This window comes from Sylvia atricapilla, chromosome 2 (genome assembly GCF_009819655.1).
Source record: "Sylvia atricapilla isolate bSylAtr1 chromosome 2, bSylAtr1.pri, whole genome shotgun sequence".
NCBI lineage: Eukaryota > Metazoa > Chordata > Aves > Passeriformes > Sylviidae > Sylvia > Sylvia atricapilla.
The window spans coordinates 90,011,395-90,027,342 of record NC_089141.1 but is presented as its reverse complement, the minus strand read 5'-3'; the positions used below and the strand labels follow the sequence as shown (position 1 = coordinate 90,027,342).

Genomic DNA, 15,948 nt, shown 5'->3' with positions numbered 1-15,948 from the left:
TATTGCAATTTGAAGAGCTATTTAGATGCATAGCCAAAAAACTCCAAAACTATAAAAACTATAAAGCCTTCTGCTTGTAACATGTAAAGAAATGTTTTAGGTCTTCTTAGTTTGACAGGAAAGCCCAAGACTGCCTCTACTGCCTCTAATGCCACCTGTGGTGCTCTCAGAACAGTCAGCTTGTACGGCACAGGGCACATCCTACTTTAACCAACACATTGGCCAGTTCTTAAACTTGTCATCTCTTGTGATCCAGCACCAGTGCAAGTTCTGAGGCAAGCCCCACAGCAACTTTATCTTTCTTTGAACAAACAGTTGAAGTTGTTAAATAGACTTACAGAATAACCTCTTCTACATTCACCTAGGAGAAGAAAAGTTAATCCAGAAGGAAGAGCTGCTCATTTCATAGTGGCTTGCAATCATATATGCCACTGCTCAGTGAGAAGACTGGTCAAATCAGACTGCATAACAGCCATGGACTCAGAAAATATTTAAGTGTAAATACTGTTTCTGAAGATAAGTATCTCCCTGATTTAGTAAAGCTTTTGCTATTGCAACATACAGTTTGCTTCTGATTCTCATCTCTAGTCAGAGGTAGATTGTGTTAGAGATATACGATATTTATGAATTTAAAGGAAACATAAGATCAAAAAAGGTACTGTGCAAGCCATTGAAACTATTCCCACATTTTCTGGGCAAACTGTCACCATGTGCTTTTGTAAATTCATTAAGGATTTCAAGAATTAAACAATTCTAACAACAACTATCCAGAAATTGAGATGCTACAACATGCTTCTCCCAATTTAGACATTACTCTTACTCTTGTCAGTTTGCCTCCCCAACAATCCACTTTCCCAGAAAAAAAAAAATTAAATTAAATTCTACTCTTGTTTCAGCAAAGGTAGTTTTTACTTCAAGATATCATTTAAAACTCAGTCTTCCCCCATAACAATAAGATGTGCATAACTGTAGGTTGCCCCTCTTAGGAACTTGTAGTGAAATAGTGAAAGATGCAAGTGCACATTTCTTTAACTGATAAATAATACAAGTATTAACATCAGCCATACAATGTGCCTTTTTATACTCTGTGTGTACATGTAACAGTAAGAAAAGTTCAAATTAAAGCAAGCAACTTTAGGAGAGAAAAAATATTTACAGGAATTTAACATTCAAAGAAATGTATCTTCTTGACAATAGACTTGCATATTTTGAATGCAGTCCCTACTTCTATTTCTACACCAGCAAGTGACTACACTTAAGACAACTGTCAGTCCTTATACCCATCCCACACAGGAAAGTCACAGCTGCTGGCTGACTCAACACAAGAAGTATTGCTTTTTATAGCAATCAGGATAATAAATTAAAAGGCAGTGCTAGATTTTATATGTTTTTCTATTTCTTTTTCCTATGCTTTTTTCTCTCCTTTTTCTGCTTTTTCTTTTTTCTACTTTTATATATATTAAATCTACCACATATATAAAACACATTTACCTTACATAGATATACATACACACATCTTCTTGCATGTAACAGTCTTGTTAATTAGGTTCTTAATGCAATATGTTGCCCTCAGATACACCAGTACAACTCTGATCTATAAGCCACTGCTTTGTACACTGCTACTCAAAGATGTAGAGGTTGGCAGACAGGCTATATTTTAGCTCCTTAATATCCACACTTATTTGTACAGAAGTTAAAAAAAACAAACCAAAACAAAACACCACAAACAAAATCCTGTATCTCCTATCTTTCTTTGCCAGAGAATAACAGTGCTATGGGATGGCAACATCTGCCATCACCTCATTTATTCAGCACTTACTTTTATGGTAAGAGTTGCCACAGATCACCTGTTAAACAATTCCTCCTTAGTTACACTTGTGTAAATCCAGAATAGGCATCAGCTTCAATTTTACAGGCACTTAATCATGGATGTACATTATCAATATTAGGAATTTAGGAAGAAATTAATTACTGTGGGGGCTGATGAGGCACTGGAAAAGGTTGCCCAGAGAAGCAGTGGATGCCTCATTACTGGAAGTGTTCAAGGATAGGCTAGACGGCTCTCTGAGCAACCTAGTTTAGTGGAAGGTGGCCCTGTCCATGTAGGAGATATGGAACAAAATGATCTTTAAGGTACTTTCCAACTCAAACCATTCTGTGATTTCAGGAGTCTGGTTTTTTTTTTTTATTAACAGTATTTTGTGTCATTTGTTCTAAATACAACCACTGTAAATGGTATGCTAATCTAAAGAAGAAACATGTTTAAGAGTTCTATATTCCAGTTGACATTTCCAAATTCTGAAAGACACAGAACCACAAGCAGATGAGTATTTCAACAAGTTCTGTTTACTGAACTATCTTTCTGACTCTAAGAACAGCAGCGTCTTCTGATCATCAAAAGAATGATCATTGCTCACACGTCACAATTGCTTAACTATGATAAACACTGGAATGAACTCAGTCTGTTAAGAGGACCAGATCACAATCTAACCAGTGCAAGAAGAAATTAACAACCAGCCAAAGAGATTGTGGCCAAATATATCAGTCTTGCATATTTGCTTCTATCCTTCTATTAAGCACATTCAAGAAAAACACTCGTCAAAAAATCAACATGCTATGATTCCAAAACAATTTAAAATATAATGGAGGATATAGATAACAACTGTAAAAAACATTATCTTTAACAAATACATCTTTGCTCACCACTTGTATCCCCTTCTCGCCTAGACCTTGGCACACCACGAGAGACAGCATTTGAAAAGCCTTTTGAGGTAGTGCTTTGTAAAGAAGGCTGGCTTGCAGTTAACGTCCATGCAAGACGTGACCCTAGCTGCTGACGGAGGCAATCTCCAACGCCTGGAGCTTGATAGGATTGTCTAAAAGGATAAAAGGAAGAAACATTTTTGAAAACTTTGATTCTATACCCATTACATAGTGTGGAGTGATGTAAATTTTGAAAAATATCCCAAGTTTTTCACAGATGTTTTGGTTGGGGGACGGGGGGAAGTGATGGTTTAATAAAGGAACTGTAAAAAAAGGGTAGAGAACACAAAAGCAATGTATTTCTTCCTGTAAGCCTACACTTTCACCAAAGCCCCCAACCCGTAGCAAAGGGAAGTGTAAGTTTGACATACATTATTTCATATCAAAGATTAACTTCAATGAAACATGTAAATACACTGAAATTGGTTAAAAGTGAAGGTACTGTAAGAATAATAAACAGTCATAGTAGAAACACCTAAATATTTGTTATTACCTGAAGCTGTAGTTATGTGTCAAAGAACTAAAGGAAAATAGATAAAGAGGAGAAAGTTCACTTTCAAGCTACTCTGCTCTTCCAGATAGTTTGTATCAACTGCCCAAAGATGTAATCAAGGACAGAATATCCAGACAAGTTCCAACTTCCCTTCCTTCCACACTTGCCAATTCTTTTCATAAAGTCTTAACCCTGAAAAACATCACATTGGCCAAGCTCCAGCTGCCTGGGACCTCCCTGGCTAGCCAGGGCTGATTCATTGATGGACAGCATCTTGCTGAGCTCTTCCATCAGCTCCCTCATCACTCTAGGACAAATCCCATCTAGTCCCATATACTTGTGAGCATCTAAGTGCATCAGCAGGTCAGTAACTTCTCCCTCCTAGATTAGAATAGGTTCATTCTGCTCCCTGACCACATCTACCAGCTCAGGAGGCCACCTGTCCTGAGAACAACCAGTCTCAATGCTGAAGACTGAGCTCTGGTATCTTTAGCATTAGTAAAGCCTCAGAGTACAACACTAGATTTTGGCTGTTCAGAAGAATGTAACTCTAGAAAAAAGAAACACAGAGATAAAGAGAAGTTCAGAAGGAATGAAGCTCACAGAAAGCTTTAATCTCAGTTGTTCAGCTCACAGACTACGTGACTAAAGAGCACAGTGAAATTGCAATAAAATATAAGAGTATGAAAAGGTCAGAGCAAGAATATACCAGAAAGAAGGTAGGTTCTGCTGATATTTTTAAGCAAGCAGATATAAAAAATAACCTCACTGACATATCTTTCTATATTGTATCAGAATTATACAATGACTGAGGCTAGAAGAAACCTCTGGAGATCGCCTCCTACAACCCTTCTGATCAAAGCTGATCAACTAGATATTAGCTGGTGCATTGTTCAAGTCACATTTTTAGTATTTTCAAACATAGAGATTATACAACCTCTCTGGGCAACCCATTTCCATGTTTCACAATATGCCTCAGCATATTCAACATACCTCCCCATCTTAATGTAAAAAGGGGTTTTTCTCCCCCTTTTGATTACCTGTGATTCACAACACACACATTTTGCCAGTTACCTATTTCCCTGACCCAAAAGAATCTAGCTCAGTCTTCCCTATGCCCCTTGTCATGCCATTACATAGGTAAGATCCCAAGACTTTTTTTCTCCAGGTTGAACAACTCCAGGTCTCACTCAGCTTTCCTTCATATGTCAGCTGCTTCAACACCATCAATGGTTTTGGCTTTCCTTCGCCAGACTCCTTCCACCCTGCCTGTATCTCTCCTTGTAATACAACTGGACCCAGTGTTTCAGATGTGTCCTCATCAATACTGAGCAGTGAGAAGTTTTATTTGCTTCACCCTCCTGGTGATGTCCTTCATAACACAACCCAGGAGGCTCTTAGACTTCTTCACTACACACTGCACAGTCATGTTCAACGTGGTGTCTACCATGAATCCCAGCACATTTTATGCAAAGTTGCTTTGCAATCAGGCAGTACCCAGTATGTACTGCTGCATGGAGTTATTCTTTCCCAGGTACAGGACTCTGAACTTCAGCAGGCTCCGGTGAGCTGGTTTCTGGAGCCCACTGGGCTCCCTCTGAGAAGCAGGTTAATGATCTCCTTTAACAATCACTCCTCCCAGCTTTCTATCTTCTGCAAAGCTGCCTAAGATTCACTCTGTGCCATCAGATGGGATGAAGGATGCCATTTCTGGTTACACCATTAGGGACTGGGTTCCAACTGGACTTTGTGCCACTGATCATAATCCTTTTGAGTCTAGCAGGTTCAGTTCACCTCACTGTCACCTTACCTAGTACATGTTTTATTAAGTCTGTCACAGGTAGACACCATTAAAAGTCTTAGTAAGGTTGAAATAAGCAACAATTACTTCTTTCTCCTTGTTCACCAAACAGTTCATCATAGAAGGCTGAAAGATTGGTCGAGCATGCCTTTCCGAACTCTGTGCTGACTACTCCTAGTTTCCCCTCCTTTTGTCCATCACATATCCAGATATGCCTTCCAGAGCAACAAAGACTTTTCCAAGCGTGTCAGTGTCCTGTGCTGACTTTACCAGGACAAAGGCAAAGGAAGCACCAAGTACCTCAACTCTTCCCATATCTGTTACCTAAGTCCATGCCCCTTGAACAGGGGCCCATGTTTTCTGTAGCCTTCCTTTACTGCTGATATAGTTGCAGAAATATCTGCTGTTTGCCTTCATGCACCTTGACAGATTAAGCTCTACATCAGTTCAGGATTTCATTGCAGTCACTCTGGCCCTGGATGCTTCTTTGCACCTGGCCCTGCTTCCATCTTTTGTACACTTTTTTACATCTGAGTTTTTTCAGAAACAACTTGCTTCTCCATGCAGGCCTCCTGCCGCTTTTAATTCCTCCTTGCTCATTTCTTTCTTAAGCTTGCAGGAGGTGATCCTTAAATATCAGTCAGCTCCCTAGTCCAGCAGTTGAACCAAATAATCATTGTAGCTCCCTTCAAAGAGAATGATCCTATTCTTTTCTCTCCTTAATGCCTCTTTTCTCTAGGGCAGCCTCTCAGGGGATCTTTCCAAGAACATCCCAGAAGAGTCCCAAGTCTCCTAATCTAAAGCTCAGAGATGAAATATTGCTTTTTGCCATGCTTCTATTTCCAGAATCCTGAACTACTGCATCTTATTACTACTGCAATATTCGTATTGTAAAGCCCATTAACAACAATAAAATCCAGTTCTGTCAGCACTCATTCCATTATATGAATTTATTTACTCATGTCAAATACACTCCACTAAAAAGATATGTCTTCAACTCAAAAAAAAGAAGCTTTAGTCCTTTCTGAAAATGCATCTTGTGATTTTGTGTTTGTTTCACAACTCTTGGGGGTGGGAAGGAAAATTAGCAGACAAGAAGACAGTGATTAAAAATGGACACATTTGAGCAGCCATTTATGGCTTCATATGGTCACATGCCAGCACCTGATATTCCGAACTGTTCAGCTCAGGAACTCAGTTTCTGTGCACCTAAAGTGGAATTTCCAATGGCATACAAAAGCAGAGGGTGGAGAAAAGAAAATAAAGAAAATAAAGAAAAACAGGAAGTCTTCTCTAAATCTATCTGTAAGGTGAAATTTACCCTGGAATGAGTGACTGTGGAGTTGGAGTTGGCCCATTTAGGGCATACAGGCTGATGCTGCTGATCCCACTGCTCCCCATGCTGCAGGAACTCTGGGCAGACTGAGCATTGCGGTCTTGGTAATTCAATGGAAGGGTCTGAGGCCTGGCATAGTAATAAGGGGTTGAGTGAGCATCCCGTGGCAATGCTTGAGCAAAAAGCGTGGCATAACTTGACACCTGAAAAGGAATAGAAAAGGGAAGAATAATCATTTAAAAAAAGGTGGAAATTTCTTCAAATCACATTTTCAGTTAACAGGAGTGAAGTATCAAAACCACAAAAAATATCTGCATGTTCACGCAAATCAGCAAATTGTCATTAACAATAGCTTCAAAAAGCACTTTGGTGCCAGCAGAGCTGCAACTGCATTTTGCTTTCCCTATCTCCATTTAAAACTCATCATGAGCATGAGCAAACATCACACCACCAAGCAGAGAGCAAACATAAAAACCACTCATCTTATATACTCAAAACTTCAGTTACACATGTTGGACAGCTCATATTTTTACATTTACGCAGTTTAAGAAAACAACACCAAATATTACAGATACTTAAGTCAAGTGTTTTCCTCCTTCCAATCTCACACAGATACCATGAAAACAACCTGAGGCATTGGTCCAGTCTGGATAATGATTTTTGAAGACATCTAAAATAAGTGACACACATTTACTATTTCTCAGAAGCAACAGAAGTCTCCTCACCTACCTTGGTAGATTGTTTACGTGGATCTTCGCTAAGGCTAAGCAGGAGGTAGAGTATTGACCATTTGTTTTTCAAAACGCCCTTCAAAAAAAGAGGAAGACAAACATAGTAAGTCTAACTCTTGATCTTAACAAAATCCTTTTGAATTACCCAACTTCCTAATACATACACATATAAATAAACTCTCCAGGTAAATAAGACTGACTCAGAGACAAGTTCTTGAATAAAGTGGGAATGTGCAGTGCGGCCTCCGTATTGCTAATTATATTAATTTTTCCACTGTGTTCAAATAAAGAATTCTCACCTGGTCTGAGATCAGCAACCAGGTGCAATTTAAAATTCATAGCTACTAAGAATGAGGTCTATATAGAGCTGAACTGTTACCAGCATTCCCACACACTCTCACCATTTAAAACATCTCAGATGCAGCCATTAATTTAACCTAAATGTGAAAAAGGAAAACTCTTGGTGAAGTTTTAAGCAAGGAACTGTCTTTTTTCTTTTTCCTCTCCACTCTCCTTTACAGGGAGACCTCAAAAGTGAGGGCTTACATTTCTATTACTTTAAATGTTATTTAACAGAACTACTAAAATTTTCATAGCTTAAAAAGGAGACACCGTTAATATGAAACTTGAAGACACAATATAGTCTTTAGGAAATAGACACATACAGACTTATAGAATAAGACTGTCTGATTTAAGCAGAAAGCTGACCAATTTTAGCTAAAGCCCAAGCTACAAACAGAATACTTTAAAATGAAGACAAGTACTAAAATGATTTATTTTAAATATGCACATTGCTAGATTTGTTACTCCATAGTTCTGTGACATTAACACTTGCATCTGAATTTACCAGGGGCATAGAACCTTATGATGGACATTAAGCCGTGTCAAAGAAACTTACACAAAGTTCCTCATAATGTTGATCAGGCTATGATCTGCAATACTAACCAATGTTGAATACAAAGCATATTTGAATCATACCAAGATTCAACACAGACTCCATCCCTTATGAAGCAGCATAACCAAAGCTCTAAATTTTCATAAGCGTAAAAGGAGATATTCTATATTATTATGTAGAGCAAAATTCTATTCTCTTCTGCTTTGATCTCAAGAACAAGCAAAAAGTAGAGGTATTGCACCTGTTGCAGGTAACTAGTACAGCAACTAATTAACAAGTGGTGAAGAAGGAGCAGCAACTGCTTCTTCTACTGGACAGGACAGAATAAATCCAAGTGCTCCAAGAAGCATGGTTTGCTCAACTGGCACGCTTGCCTTAAAAATAAGCACTGACCTCCTTTCCAGTTTGGAGTAATAGATGTAACAAAGTTAAAACAGATTCACACCTGCTTTTTTTTCCCCCTCCAAACTGCTTTCAAGAGAATTGTTGGAAGAAGAGCCTCATTGATTCAGAAAACATATATCCCTTTGAGCCCTTCCTTATGCTCACGGGAAAAAGAAATTATTTGGGAATGGGAAAAAGAAATGTACACCATTAGTAATAAACCAAACAGCAGATTAAATAATAATTAGTTGTGTGAATTTTAAAGAAGCCATGGTACTATTTCACATACACAAGATGCTAGCAGAGGAAAAAAAAAAGGTTAAAAGAACCTTAAATGTTTGAGGAGGCAGTAAAATACCAGGAGATAGCTTGCATTACATTCAGAAAAATAAGCAAACATATAACACAGGCAAGGCATTTTGTTCCAAAGATTAGTCATCATGCTCTGCAGCACTTTGCTTGCCAAATGGCAATGCACTACATAAGCTACAGAAACGTGTTACATAAAGTCTGTATTAAGAGTTGTCTGCAAATCAGTGGTCTGCTGTACAAACCAGTGCAATTAATACACAAACCCACAGGATACCAGGACAACTTACTCACTTGAGCTCTGAACACTAACAAAGTAATGGGTAAGTCAAGTATGGAAGACGGGAGGAGGAGAACCAAGTTCTGACTAGTCATACTCTCCACAGAATACCTTTTTTGTAATCTTAATCTTAGCGTTATCATGTTAAACTCAGATTTTCTACACACTAACATCTTTTGTCAGAATTTGATCAAGACTGGTGTTAGAGCCATCCAAGTCAGTAAACCCTTAGCCTGCAACATTAAAGACCTGGAGCACTTAAAAATTCAGATGCATGAAAATACTAGATTAGTGAGATCAATACATTGCAAGGCATTTCTGTAAAATAAATTATGAGAAAATACATCAGTTTTAGATATAAAATAATCCCTTGATTTTAACAGGGTTGCTTTCTTCATATGAGGTAACCCTTCATATAACTCGAATCAAATACTAAAAATATAGCTAGGGTTGAAAGGCATCTCTGAAAGTTGTCTGGTCCAATCCTCCATTTAAAGCAGGGTCATCCACAGCAGGTTGCCCATGACTATGTGCAGTCAGGTTTTGACTTGTCTCCTAGGATGAAGGCTCCACAACTTTCCTAGGCAAGCTCTTCTAGTATTTAACCATCCTCCCAGAAAAAAAAATACTGTTCATCACCTGGGCATTCTCCAAAACAACTCTAACAAGAAGGATGCTTGTGAGTGCTTTCAGTTTCTTTACTCTTTACACATTTATTAAACTACCTGTGAACCGAGTTTTCTGTAGAGTTCTGAAAACAAAGCAGCATCTGCTTCCCTTCTTTGTCGCACAACTACAAAAGAAAAAAAAAAGATAAAAATTTGAAAGTTTAACAATCAAGTCTTTACATATACTTGTGGTAAATTATAAAATGCAACCAAGAAAGCTTCATGATGCTGGACTGTTTCACTGTATTTACTTAAATTCTTCACCTGTTTTCATTTTATCTGCATTCCAGCCCTGAGAATTCCAGCAATGCAAGTGATTCAATGTAAGTACCTGCTTTTCTCAGCTCAATCAAAATATACATTTTTTAAGCAAATGTTCTGGTAAAGTCTAGTCTGCCATTCAGTTGGTCTAGGGACCTAAGGGACTGAAGACACAACTGAAAGCAGATATGCATTACAGAATGTTATAATAATGACACATAATTGCTCCAAAACTAGTAATTGTTTCTATTTTAGGCAACAAAATCAAGGAAAAAAGTAGTAATGGCATTTGCTGCAAGTGAGGCAGAATTCCAGAGTCACACAACTTTCATATATCACAAAAAATTATAGTCTCAAATCAATGCCAGCTACAGAAGTACCTTCTCAGAGGAGACGTTTTCCTACTAAGATTTCTTAAAAAGCTATGTTGCATTAGAAAGAGCCCTGTTAAAAGAAACCCAAGGCGATAAAGACATCTGAAGAAACTTCGGTGATAAGAAAAATAGCTATTAAATGTTAGAAATGCTAATTAGCATCAAATGTCACTGTTAAGTACACTTTGCCAAATAAGTCATTACTTGTGTGGTTATCTCCAAAATAAGTGTAAAGTTAGAAGGATATATATCCAGTCACTTGTTACATGACAACTAATATAAGCTTACAAGCTGAGGTTGCAGAGGAGGATGAGGGAGACAGTCCTCTTCAGAAAACTGGCAACAGGCCCAAAGAATATATGCTGTGCTATCTACAAGTAGCCAAAGCATGGCAGAAAGTATGCATTGTGTTTTGGAGTCGTAGCTAGAGGAATTCTAATGGGCTTATTTATCTATCAGCAAGTCACGGAAGCTCTGCATTAGCAAAAAATACACATGGACCTTAAACCAGTTACAACCACTGATGTCAGTTATCCTAATTCAATCTCTGAATATTCAAAGCTCAAATACAAAGCTTTAATCTCATTAGCACAATTCAAGTAATTGCTTCTGGACATGCTACCGTGCAGCAGAATCTGCTGAAAGCTGTATTTGGCTTTTCAAGAAGAATTCATCGCATCCCTTTTGGATACACACAGTGCAACACCTGACTCAGAGCAGCAGAGTGCACAGTGGAATGGAAATGCAACATCCCTTACAAAGTCAGGGTCTGCGATTTTGTTTTTAAGAAGGTGGTTGAAGAAAAGTTGTAGAGAAACTGAAGGCAAGTAAGGTAAGTCACAAACCATTCCATCAATTCCCAGGATGCTCATTCAGCAAGTTTCACGCAGGTGCTCATGAAGTTAATTGTGCCACTGAGCAATATTGTGAAGTGCACATCTCAAAAATACTCTTCTAAGAACAACTTTGAATTTACAAATTCCGAGTATTATTAAGGTGAAAGGAGTGCAGCATTAATTGTTCTTTGTCTTCCAGTGGCTAAGATACAAAGCAGCAAGGAAAGTTTAAGCTGAGTATTCAGAAAAATCTGAGCTGTGAATACAAACAGCCACTCAAACACATTTACTAGGAAATTAATGGCATTTACATCATGAGCTTTTCAGTAAGTAAGCATTAATAATAGATTAGGTAACTATCTGAGGCAGAGCTGTCCCCTTTTCAGAGAAATAACTTGATTAACTTCATAAAGACTTTTATATTTCTAAGAAAGGAACAAGATGCACTTACGTTCTTTCTTGATTTTCTCTGCTACAAGAAATTCATCACGCTCAACAGTGGGAGCAAAATTGCTTCCAATAACTCTTACTGCATACTGAAACTGTTGGGCTGCATCAGCTGAAAGAAAAAGTAAGCTGTCAGTTAAGGAGAATGCTAAAGTTCTATTAAAACTAATTTTTCAAAAAAAGTGAGACATGAGATTACATTGCTATGTCTGAAAGCAGTAAAGCATACCTGGCTTAGATCTGATAATGCTGTGCTGCACTTTGAGGCACATTTATAACCAGAGGGCAGTAAAGCCCAGTTTACCCAGTTTAGCACAGTACTAATGCAGTGTTTCAAAACACATTCACCTGTACACAGTCCACAAATAACTGCACCAAAATTTGTGACTAAGCCCTTCCTATTCTGGTCTGAAAGACAGAATTGAGTCTACCCAGTTACTAGAGAGCATTTGAACACTGAACTGGCTCTGCCCATCCCCATGGACAGAAATGCTGTGGGACCTGGCACACAGTCCCACAATTCAGCTCACACACCACAGCAATACACTCATGTTCACCACCCACCCATGGATCTTCACTCATGCGGTGTTACCAGTTTGCATCTTGGTTTTAGGTTTGGTTTTGTTTAAAACAGTTTGAATGTTTTCACCTTTTGGTTCCGAGCCAGCTCAGAGATATCAGCATCACATCCCAATATATAATGTGGACATTAACACACAGGTCATAAATCAGTGACCTCTTCCACTGCTTCTTCCTCATGCAGGAAGTGCATGATTCCTCATAATTCTGGTTTAATCTTGTTGTTGAACAGCACTATTTTATCTTGTTTTCAGGGGAAACTAACAGTCTGGTAACACCAAAACAGAGCCAGGTCAGTATTAATGCCTCTACAGCACACTCATATTCCCATTTATTGACCAGAAAATCAAACAATAAGCCTACAGACATGCCAAGTCCCCTTATAAAATGTCAGACACATTTTTATTCCTTATGTAGAAACAACGTTACTAACACAAGGAAAAAGGTACATAAGAAATTATCCAAGTGTGCTTGCCACATATTTGAATCTTTTATTTCAGGAAAGAAATCCATCTAAGGAATTCTGCATATTGTCTGTTCTGTGCATAACAATTACGTGTGCAAATGCATCACATGCTTCTGTGTTTTATTTAGCCAGTTGAGCTCTGAGGGAAAAGTGCCGAGTAATGCAGCAAAGGTTCGGCCAAGGATGCTGGCCAGGACAAATATGTACAAAATGAACAGAAACATGAAATAAGGTAAAGGACCACTAAAAAAAGAAATATTTTAAGTGTTTATCATCTCTTAAATTAACTAATATTTGCAATTGAAAAAAAATTGCCTTGGAGATATTAGGAGTCAAATATTAATTAAATGCATTAAATCTTCAAAAATTTATGGAAATAAGTTTGAAATTTGAAAATCACAATGTGCTAGATTGTGTCTGAATGCCCTACACTCTTCTTGAATGTCCATTTTACACTGCTTTATACTATGAAAGTCATCCACTGGTCCAACTCCACCAGAATACCACTGCAGAACAGCAAGCATTAACCAATTCACACAAAGAAATACTTCACACAATCAGGAAAAGTCTGCTCAGACAAAATCATTAACATTTAACAGTATTTGACAATACTGGCCTACAGAAGGAGCAAGAGTATTGTTCTATCGTCAGAGAAGACAATACTCCTATTACTGTAAGGTCACATATCTCTATGGCAAATCTCTCCTCTACTGTTAGACTAAGCAACCTTTCAATTGCAGTTAGGTTTTGAAAATACAAATATAAAAATTTATCAATTCAGCTACCAATGAAGCAGGTGTGAAGAGTTAAGTATGAGGAAACATTTCTGTATAATTCTAAAGTTTAATGCATGCCATAACAGAACCCAAGATTTCAAAGAGTATTCTGCATGGTCAATTAAAGCCAAATACTGGGACTAAGTTATCCCAAACAGTATATGATCCATTAATTCCTCAACTATGTACCTGGCAGCAGATAGGAAAGGGGCAAGCTTTTCCTGTAACGGGGAAGTTTTAAGGAAAATATATCACCTCCCGCAAAAGCCTTCTGTTTCAACACCAACCATAGCAAGACTAGTTAAAGCACTGAAACTTAGTATAGCCTTTTCTATACTGCCCTAACAAGGTATCTGAGAAAGATCTCTAGTTCAAAGATAACAATTTCATCCAACACATCCTGCTTTTTAAACCTGTTGCACTGCTGAGAACATGGAAAAAGTTATCTGCTCTTCAAATATTGCTGATTTGCACCAGCAATTCAACAGCTCTGTAGCAAGACTGGTTTTCTATTTTACTTAATTCAGACCTTTATGTTTTATTCATATCAAGTCCAGCTTCTCTTTTACAAACAGAATTCTCTGCTGTGGGTGTTTCTTCAGCAGATTATTTCTCATGAATTTGTAAAATAACTTACACACCTGAAGTGATTAAACATAACTTAATACGGATATGTGTCAGTACAATAAAAATTCACAGCTTATAACTAATAGGCACATCTAATTGCTTCCCTCCTCAAAGAATCATCATTATGACAGCAGACATACATAAAATACACAGCCATCTATCTATTTGAACATCCCTCATCAGAAAATGATTACAGCATGACTCTGTTACATAACAGCAAGCTCAATATATCTGATGAAGCTGTCTGAAGGCTAAAGGGGTAAAACAACATTGATCATGACTTGATTTCCAGAGGTCCAATCACAGCAGAGCATGCAGACAGCCACTTCTCCTCAGACTATATCCCTTAAGTAATACACACACTTTCAATTAATGACACTGATAAGCAGCCAAACAGCTTAACAGAGAACTGCCACTTGTGAATCACAAGGAAAAAAAGTGAAAATTAAAAAACAGTCTCCTTTGAACAAAGCAACCTGTCAATCCTTCAAAAGATTCATACTCCACACAGCCATTCAAGCTTTCCTACACACAATGCAGTATTAGAATTCAACTACTTCAAAAAGCTGATAACAGCACTTTAAAGCTGAAGAAAATACAAGCAGTACATGAAAAATATATATACAGAAGCAATGCACAGAAATACTCTGGTTGTAAAGAAAGGAGAAATGAGACTAAAGATAAAATTTAAAGGAAAAGTTCACAAGACAAAGATAATTAGCCAATTATTTCAGAGGACAGTATTTCAGAGGACATGCTGAAATTCAGCAAGAAGCTGCTAACACGACCTATAATTTTAGGCAAGTGATCTGAAATTGACTTTATACTCTTAGATATTTATTTAAATAAGCTTGGTTATCCGTAAAATAAGTTTCCAAAAGAAGGCAAGGGGTAGCCCTGAAAAACCTAAGTAGTAACTGAAACTGTTTTTCCAAATCATGGTGAGAAACCTTGTTTCCTGAAGACATTTGGTTATTATTATAGAAAACATCCATAATCAATTTCCAAACTATAGGACTAGGCTAAAGGAAGTTTAGCTAAAACAGTTTCTTCCTTTCTTGAAAGTTTTCAAAGATTAGCAAATTCTCAAGTCAGCTGTCCATCATCCCAGACAACCATTTTCCTGAAACACAAACACAAAATCATTGTAAAACAATTACAGTCTAAACTGCATTCAATGCTGTAGGAGAGACACTGACCAGGGAAAAATTATTTCTGCAAACTACTTCAGATACAGATGCTGCCAAAAACACACACTGAAGAAAAAACTCCCAAACAACAAGCTTCTTTCCTATAACAAAGTGTTTGAAAAATGCCTAATGTGCTGTTGCTGCAAAATTAAGCTGGGAAAAAAAGCTGTAAAACTTTTCACCTTCTCACATATACCATGAGTACATATGACATTTGCCAAGGCAATAATGCTGCTGTATCTCCTCTGTTTTACTCGTATCAGATGTTCTACATTTCTAGGAAGTATTACCTGGGGAAAAAGGCAATTGCATTAACACGGCATATAGCGATAAACTAGAAGACTAGTCTCAAATGCCATTAGCATTACTATTTTGTTCTTGAGGGGAATCTGTATGCATTGTGAGCTAAACTGCTTGTTCCTATAGAAAAACTAGGTCTGAAATGTGCAATTTTAGGCCCAGCCTGGTTATGACATGCAAGGTGCTGCACTGGGTTGAGGCAATCCCAGACACAACTGCACACTGGCAGAACCATTGAGAGCAGCCCTGCAGAGAAGGACTTGGGAGTTCCCATGGATGAAAAGCCAGACATGAGGCAGCCATGTGTGCTCGCAGCCTGAAGGCACCTTGGGCTGCATCAAAAGAAGGGTGGCCAGGAGGTCAAGGGAGGTGATTCTCTCCTTTGCTGTGATCTCACGAGATCCCACCTGCAGTGCTGCATCCAGCTCTGGG

General features: G+C 38.0%; 1 protein-coding gene across 1 annotated transcript in view; it reads right to left on the bottom strand.

Moving 5' to 3' along the window:
* TUBGCP3 (tubulin gamma complex component 3) overlaps positions 1 to 15,948 on the bottom strand; it is a 49,637-nt gene that overhangs the window by 27,156 nt on the left and 6,533 nt on the right. The window contains exons 2-6 of the mRNA XM_066313809.1: positions 11,583 to 11,690; positions 9,718 to 9,785; positions 7,123 to 7,200; positions 6,379 to 6,596; positions 2,704 to 2,876 (exon numbers count right to left, since the gene is read on the bottom strand). Coding sequence (XP_066169906.1) covers positions 2,704 to 2,876; positions 6,379 to 6,596; positions 7,123 to 7,200; positions 9,718 to 9,785; positions 11,583 to 11,690 — 645 coding nt within the window. The remainder of the gene's footprint in view (positions 1 to 2,703; positions 2,877 to 6,378; positions 6,597 to 7,122; positions 7,201 to 9,717; positions 9,786 to 11,582; positions 11,691 to 15,948) is intronic.